Source organism: Girardinichthys multiradiatus, chromosome 6 (assembly GCF_021462225.1).
Source record: "Girardinichthys multiradiatus isolate DD_20200921_A chromosome 6, DD_fGirMul_XY1, whole genome shotgun sequence".
NCBI lineage: Eukaryota > Metazoa > Chordata > Actinopteri > Cyprinodontiformes > Goodeidae > Girardinichthys > Girardinichthys multiradiatus.
This window is the reverse complement of record NC_061799.1, coordinates 7,288,519-7,297,145: the sequence shown is the minus strand read 5'-3', so window position 1 is coordinate 7,297,145 and position 8,627 is coordinate 7,288,519. Positions and strand designations below refer to the sequence as shown.

General features: G+C 38.9%; 1 protein-coding gene across 1 annotated transcript in view; it reads right to left on the bottom strand.

Moving 5' to 3' along the window:
• Nucleotides 1-1,486: 1,486 nt before the first annotated feature.
• Nucleotides 1,487-8,627, bottom strand: part of mfsd8l2 (major facilitator superfamily domain containing 8-like 2) — a 33,321-nt gene continuing 26,180 nt past the window's right edge. The window contains exons 9-12 of the mRNA XM_047369018.1: nt 7,259-7,472; nt 6,274-6,396; nt 5,993-6,123; nt 1,487-1,698 (exon numbers count right to left, since the gene is read on the bottom strand). Of these exons, the coding sequence (XP_047224974.1) occupies nt 1,618-1,698; nt 5,993-6,123; nt 6,274-6,396; nt 7,259-7,472 (549 nt within the window). The 3' untranslated portion in view covers nt 1,487-1,617. The remainder of the gene's footprint in view (nt 1,699-5,992; nt 6,124-6,273; nt 6,397-7,258; nt 7,473-8,627) is intronic.

Below are 8,627 nucleotides of genomic sequence, written 5' to 3'. Positions count from 1 at the left end.
CTTCCTCCCTTGCAAAGTCCCATCTCCATAGCGACGCACGCTCGTCCTTGGCTAACAGAAATAATTGGTTGCCCCTACATCAAATGGTTGTTCTGTGAATCTTGAAAAATTTCATCACTGTGGTTGCTGAGCTGGATGGTATATTTCAAGCAAAACCACAGGGGCTCCGACTTCTTTGTTTATGTCTTTGTTGAAGGGTAACATAAAGTGCAAAATACCAAAATACTCCACACAACCTTTTAGAACATTGCATTGCTTTTTAGGTGTTACAAATATCTCTAATTACTGTAATACACTAACAAAAAGGCATAACAGTGATGAGAGTTGCTCAGCTGCAGGATGCATGCAAGATTTATCAACTACCTTAAGCTTTTGTCATAGCAGAGTGCAGATTAAAATCCAGGCTTGCTTTAAAACTGTATGTTTTAGTTAGTGGAAAACATAAAAGAACAGATTCATCCAGGAAGACAGAGCTACTGTTCAAAGTGAGTAAATTCTGGCCTGACCTGAATCCGTGCACTCTGTTATCTCCCTGAAAATGTCAAGCACCTCAATACGCTGATCAGGGCATAAAACTACTTATATATATTATGTCCTTGAGTCCCAGAGATTAGAATTTCCATTTTAGGCAAAAAGCCTCTAAAAAGGCAAGCATCACATGCTGAGCGGAGAAAACTGGAAAGGTTACTGAGCCTTATCTGCAATTATGCAAAACACAGAGACTGGCCAAACCCGCACTCATTTCTACAAAGAGAATCGACAATGCCTTGATGTTGCTTACAGCATTGCTCTCTCAACTGCTGATGTGTAGCACGCAGCACATCCTAGAGGAGAATACAGGCAAGAACAGCTGACTACACACTACTCACACCTTGTCAAATTCTAAATTATGAATGCATGCTATTAAAATTTCAATTGCTCCCTTTAGTTAAAAGATAGAATTGGCAATTTAGCAAGTTTTATTTTTTTTTTGTAAATTTAGTTTTACCTTTTGGGTGTCTCACTTGTGCAAGCTGAACAGGAAGGATAACAAGATGGTTTAATTTCAACAAGCCTTTTTGTGTCTTGCTTTTCTCCTCTTTTAGAAAGAGAAAGGTACCAACACATCTATGAAGAATCATTCTCTCTGACCCTCTTCTTCCGTCAGGTTTTTTGACATGAAGCTGCTTAGATGTTGACAACTCCACTTCTGCACTCATTGTGTCAGCCGTTTCATTTTCAGAGAGAGCTTTCCTCTTCACAGGGAAGAATAAACCACATTTTGATACATGGGTCACACAAAAAAAAAAACCCTGCTTTTATCACTAATATCTGGAAATATATAAATAGTCCTGCTTAAAAATAATAACTTTCATCTTCAATTATACCTCTAAGTATTCAACGTGAGAGCAATGGTGCCCCCTTGTGTAAAATGTAATTAATAGTGTGTTGTAATATGAATTTGTGGTTCATACTAATACAGGTTGGTAGCACAGACAGTGTTCAAGAGTTTTGATCATTTTTATTTCACATTCATACACTTTCCTCTTCAAGAAACTTGGATTTATTCAGTCTGAAGTGAATGGCATCCCCTCGGTCCTTCTTCGCCCTCTCCTGCTCGTCATTCATCCCGCAGCTCTATCCTCCACTGTCAGAGCTCTGGGCACACTGCACCACCCTCGGCTCAGTCAGTCGGTCGTAGGACAGGACTGTCATAACCTGCAAAAACGTGAAGCTGGATGTGGCTTCAGAGAATAAAGGGTGCTGAGTAACACATGTGGGCTATTAAAGACATGCTGAGTGAAGGATTTTACCTAAAGAAAACTCTGAGGCAACTGCTTTTTTTTTTCTTTGGGTTGCAACATTTTCCCACATAGATGAAGTGCTATTGATCAAGGCAGTTTACTATTAATCACAGAGAACTGGTTAAAGGACCAGTGAATAGGATGTTTAACTTTGAAGACTGAAAAATTATTTAAGATATAGAGCAGAGGTGGCCAACCACTCCGAACAACTGTAAACAACGGGTCGCCCAGGGTCCAGTCCTTGAGAGCCACCATCCTGCAACGTTTAGATACATATTTTTTCCAGTACAGCAAAATTAAATGCATGGCTCCCTACCAGACCTCTCCAGAACTGAATGACCTGCTGATGAAGGAATTTAGCCATTTGATTCAGGTGTGTTGGACAAGTGATGCATCTATAACTTGAAGGACAGTAGCTCTTGAGGACTAGATTTGGGCACCACTGGTAAACCTAAATCTACCAGAGATTTGAATAATTTCAGGTTTAACTGTAGACACAAAGATGAAAATATTGAATACAAAACAAACCACACTCATTGCAAGGACAATCTGGGAACATCTACAGGGGGAAGAAAGCAGTGTTAGGAAAAACAAAAGAAAAGGTACTATTTTACTATGGGTGTAACGAGATCTTGGGCCAGGAGTTCCTCTATGACATTTCTCGTCAAGTGAAGTCTGTTTCACAAAGGTAGACTTCCTAGCCCAGCTGCTGTCAGCATGTGATTTCGTATGCTAAAGTTAAAGGTTAGCTTTTGTTTTGAGTCTCAGATATGTTGCTGTGTGCTTTAACTTTGAAACCCTGTTGCCCCTGTTGGTGCCAGATGATGCTTTGCTCTGAGGAAGCTCCTAACCATTTCTAGTTGTTTGTCTGGCAGCCACAGACCTAATTTATAAATGATTTGTAAGCACTGTGAGCTGTCACAACTGGCTAATTGTTAGCCTCTATTGATGCTAAAGTTAATTCTAGTTGTTTCTTCAAAGAGTCTGAAAATTTAAATTTTTAGACTCATCAAACCTGGATATATCTACACAGAATAGATTCTTTAAAATCCATTTGTGAAAATCACAAAATGTATTTCTAATAACATAAAATGGGGATCTACCTCATTCTCGTGAACACGTTATGTATCGTCCCATTTCTTGAGCTGTATGTATCGCTACACCCCCAATATTTTCACCATAATTGGGAGGGAGTCTTTATTTTTTCCACAATGAAAGCAAAGCATGTTTGTCTCATTTGTGACCGTGGCAATGGAAAAGTGACAGAATGTGGGCAGATTTCAGTTTGTGTAAACATGGCTTCCACGTTAACTATACACCCAGCAGCTCCCTGTGGAAAGAAAAGGTCAGCGAATTAAAGACAGTTCCAGCAAACAGCAATCATTTTACATGTAAAACTGTGAAAAAAGTCACAAAAAGCAACTGAAGCTTCATTTCAGGCTACACATTTTTTTATTAATAAAAAAAAAAGCCTCTACTGACAGAGATGTAAAATGAGCATTTCTTTATAATGATGGAGTCAAACCTTGAATTTGGTGTGTTAGTCATTAAATTTAAACTGCCCTGAAATACTGTTGTGACAATTCTGATCATTTGAGGAGCTTAAATTGTTTTCTATATGTTTGCTTTTGTTTCTTATACTCCTAGTCAGTAGATATTAGAGAGTTGATATTAATTTCAATAAAAACAAATTTACTTCTGGATTACACTGATTGATGATGATTAAATATTCCAAGGGTCGTAGTTAGTACATATGTCACATGACTTGAAGATGTGTCCTAAAAATTTTTCAAACAAATGTGATAAAAATATCAGCTGTGGTAACTTTCACATGTTAAGTTGATTAACAGGAATAAATCCGTTCAAATATCTCCTAATGAATTCTGAGCATTTATTGAAAGGGACCTGTAAGAAATGATGAGTCTTTTCACATATGTGAATATATATTTATGATATTATACATATTTTTGAGCAACCTTTTGTTATTCGAAAAGACTGCCGTCATCACGTTATGCTTCGTATTATTCAGCATCCTGGAAGTAGCTCTCAGTTGGTGACCCCCTGATCTAGTGTGTAGGTTATAGTTATGTCTAAAGTATTAAAGGCAGATGATAAAAACTGCAGGCAATTTCTTTTTTCAGCATGCAAATACAACATGTTCTAAATTTAAAAAAAGATGCTTGGTTTGGTCCCTTCTGGACTGTTAAAGCAACATTGTGGTATACTGTGGAAGGAAGGGAGGTGGGCACTGTGTTGCTGCTTTCTACTAACCTCAAAAATTTAAACCCAACTTAAATCTTGTTTTAGTTGCAGTTGGGAAAACCAGAAAAAGCTACTATTACAGTGTATATATATATATATATACATACATACATATATATATATGAGAGATGCAGACATTATTGGAGTCAGATTGCATAAGAAACTGCTATTTTCTTGTTTTTATACACTTATTGTTTTTGGAGGTATATTTATTCAAAATGATTCACTTTGCATAGCACTAATCATCAAGAGATGGCATGGAATGCCCCAGGTGTTAGCATATGGTCCTTGAACTTGACCTGACGAGAATTTCTACCGCAGCCTAGCCACGGTGTGTGAGATGAGCCAGTTTTGTGTTTGAAAAATAAAGCTTTCTTTTTGGACAATGACAGCTAGTCATCATCTGTGCCTGATAGCTGCAACGTGTCTACTTTAAAGCACTGATATGAAAAATAATTGCTTAAAGATTACAGGTTTTTCATGACCAAAAGATTTATCATTTAGGTGCTCAAGGGGTAAGAAAAATACAGTGAGTCATTGTCAGGCAAAACAGTCGTTTTACAGGATGTAGCTTTTTCTTTAATGAAGTGGTGAAAGACCAGAAAATATAGGACAATTTATTAGCAGTTTAAAGTAAATATGCTTTTTGCACAGAATGTTGTCGCTTTTGCCATTCTGCTCATTATAAAATAACACTGGAATTCCAATATGCTAATATTAGCTGGTTACTTATCAGGCTATCTGCTCTGATAGCGCCAGCAGTCTGCTGCTTTACAGGCATGCTGCTTGTAGCTTGACAACTGCAGTTTTAAAACATTGTTCTTTCTTAAGAGTGATGGGTGGTGTTGTTTTAGTTTCTACATCATGGTTTTCCAAACAGCTGACTTTGTCAAATTAAAGAGTAGGGTCAATAAAAACAGAAATTGTTCACAGTGCAATCTTGTTCGAGTCAAGTCTCAAGTCTTTTGCCCCAAGTCCAAGTCAAGTCCCAAGTCTTTAAGAGGCAAGTCTGAATCCAGGCTCAAGTCCCAAATAACTGAAATAAAATGTTCTCAACACATGAATGCCATCTAGTCTGCCTGTACCACTTCATTGTAGGTTAGAAATTCAGACCTGTGGGGATTGTCCATAGGCCTAATTTAATGCATAATCATTTTACAAAAAACAACAGTTTTGAGCTATTCTAAATTATTATGAAGATCAAAAAAGCTTGATATTTAGACCAGGTGAAATATAAAAAGGCATTAATGCTCAAGGAAAAGTAAAAGGATTAACACCAGTTAGTGTTGAATTTCTAAATGAATCAAACTAAATACGTTTTATTTTGTCCTTGTAATGATGTAGTTAACACCTGTAAATCTCACAAACGCACTGCCTAGAGTCTGGAAGCTTTTCTTCTTTTCAGTCTGGGACAGAAAGTGTATTTAAAATATGATTTGGATGGTTCTAAATCTACATTTAAAATGTATGTTGTCAATACTACAGTATTGACAACATAACAGTAAACATGTTCCAAGGTGCGCTATAAATTATAACATGATGATTGACGGACAGCGTAGTGAGTAAATGAGTGCTGAATATATGAATGAACAGACTTGAGTTTCAAACCATGAGTTTAAGTCCAGTCACTAGTTTTGAGTAAAAGCATACCTCAGGTTGAAAGTCTTTGTTATTGTGACTTGTTCTACACAAGTCCAGGTCTGAAACGCAGCATCTCTGGCTCTGTACAGTACAGTACAGACTCTGGTCACTCCTGTAGTTTTTCTCACATCTTATCAGAAGAACTTTAAAACTTAGCCACGGTGTGTTGGAAAAATGTAGTCGTTTCAAAACCTTACAATTTTAAACTCTTGATATATCTTGATCCTGGAAACCAGCTGTGCCTTGTCCGTACATGGACCTCCAAACATGTTGGAAAGACATGGAAAGGCTCCAGTTCCACTTACTGTGATCATGACGAGCAGAGCCAGCATCATGCCCAGCATTATATACAAATTATTAGTCAATCCACCAGCCCACAAAGGACCCAAGATGGTAGCCAGGCCTCCAACAGAGCGCCGAACACCTTGGCTTAACCCTTTTAGAGAAGCAACACAAAAATACTTCATTTTTATTTCACTCAATTGACAATATGGCTTTGACATACCATATTTGTAAGGTTTGACAATCCTGTATGCAGAGCAATAATCTGTTGTTTGCAAATCTTGACAAAATAACACGAGCAAACCTTGAGTTTTCTCAGCAGTGACTTTGGAGAAGAGAGACACCTGAGACACAGCCACAAAGGGAAGCCCCAGGAGCTGCAGAAAAACTCCTACAATGAAGGCTGAAAGCTGCCATTCATATCCACCTGGAAAGAATGGGAAACACGATGAAATAAAAACCACGTACATGAGTTCTGTAAAAAAAAAATTTGATTTGTTTGAATATTTTGCTGGTTTTTATATAAGTGTGAACGATCTGAGCAGAATACAACCGAATCTTCAGTTACCCCTCCCCCCCTCCTGCGTTTTAGGTTTTCCTCCTCAAATGGGCTGGCTCCTCCACAGACCACTCTGTCTGCAAATGAAACCACTGCCAAGCTGGCAGCTACTCCATTTCTATTCTGTGCTGCCTTGCATCAGGAACATGTTTGTGTGAATCTGTGCCCACTCCAATGGTTGGATGTTCCTGTTTGAGTTGAACGTCTGTAATCTTATGATGAAAAGGCAATTTTGCAAGTTAAACTGCCCCCTCTGAGGTCCAAGACAGGAAATCATTTTTGCTCAGGTATCTGTCTGTCATAAGTTTGAGGCTTTTGTTTGTTTAAGTGGAACTGCAATAAATAGGGAACAAATGTAGGCTACGCTCTAACAAATAGCTTTTTTCGTTTAATTAGATTACTGTAATCCTGTTGAATGTACCCAGGCTGTACCCCGCTCCAGCACCTGTCACTGTTAATCGGAGCGATAAATGTGACGAGCTGCAACAGACGCAGGCCAACATGAACACACAGGATCCTGCCTGCCTGTATGATCTCCTGCTGGCCCACCAGAGCCTGAATGATATAATTTACAGAGATCATTCATTTCATCAGCTGGGTTTCTCAATATGACTCCGCTGTACTCTGCACACCATCGCTGGTCACACAAAGAGAGCCTGGCTCTGAAACGGAGGCACTTCTTGAGTCAGTGTGTGTGCTTGTCGATGTGTTTTCATGGGCAGGTTAGCACCTTGGGGCTTGCAGAGAAAAATGAGGCACCAGATACAGGCGGTGCAGCAGATGACCAAGCCCACAGCCAGCACCACACGGTCCGCAACCTTGCTGCTCAGCCAGCGCACGAAGAAGAAGCCCACAATGACCTCCACCCCACACAGGCTGTACATCAGGCTGTTGCCCAGCTCGCCAAAGTTGAAGTAGTTCTCCGTCAGAGGTGTCACCATGGTCTGGGGGGTTTTAAAGACAGACAACCAGGTTGGATTTGGAAGAAATTCAATCTAAATGTGAAATAAGCTTCAACAAGATATACTAGGATTTAAAGTCATTGTAAAGGCAAAGTGCATCCCCTTTAAAATCTAGGATTTTCTATATTGTCTACATATCTGGAGTTTTAAGGAGGGTTTACCGCTTAATTTTTCACACACTTTTTCATTTTGGCCTCATCTTTTTTAAATAAATTTTGACAAGGTGCAAACTGCTGTGTGGTTTAGAACTAGAGAATGACACAAATCTAACAATCATTGTACAACCTCATAACGATAAAATTGCTTTTACATCAAAACCCTCGAAAGTTACATAACAGACATAATCTCTCTCTTTAAAAGAAATTTACACAAAACAGCCAATAGTGTCAAACAGGAAAGAAACATTTTGACTTTTGACCAGGACATGTAATTTAAATCCCATATTAAACAAGTTTCTAGGATTCCCTTCTTTCATCTCCGGAACATTGCCAAAATTAGAAATATTCTGTCCAGGAGTGACACTGAAAAACTAGTCCATGCATTTGTTACTTTAAGGCTGGACTATTGTAATTCTTTACTATCAGGATGTCCACAAAATGCAGTTAAAAGCCTTCAGCTGATTCAGAATGCTGCAGCAAGAGTTCTGATAAAAATTACAAAGAGAGATCATATTTCTCCTATTTTAGCTTCCCTTCATTGGCTCCCTGTTAAATCCAGAATAGAATTTAAAATTCTCCTCCTCACATATAAAGCCCTTAATGATCTAGCTCCATCATACATCATAGATCTGGTGGTTCCATATGTTCCTAACAGAGCACTTCATCCTCAGACTGCAGGTTTACTGGTGGTTCCTAGAGTCTCTAGAAGTAGAATGGGAGGCAGATCCTTTAGTTATCAGCCTCCTCTCCTGTGGAACTAGCACCCAGTTTTAGTCCGTGAGGCAGACACCCTGTCTACTTTTAAGGCTAGGCTTAAAACTTTCCTTTTTGATAAAGCTTATAGTTCGAGTGGCTTAGTTTATCAGGGAGAGAGCCTTCCTCCCTCCCTGTTGGTTGGAGTAAGGGGGAGTCAGGTTCAGGTTTAGCCTAAACCGGCTCAGTTATGGTTGAGGTGCAAGCACACCCTCCATTTCTGCTA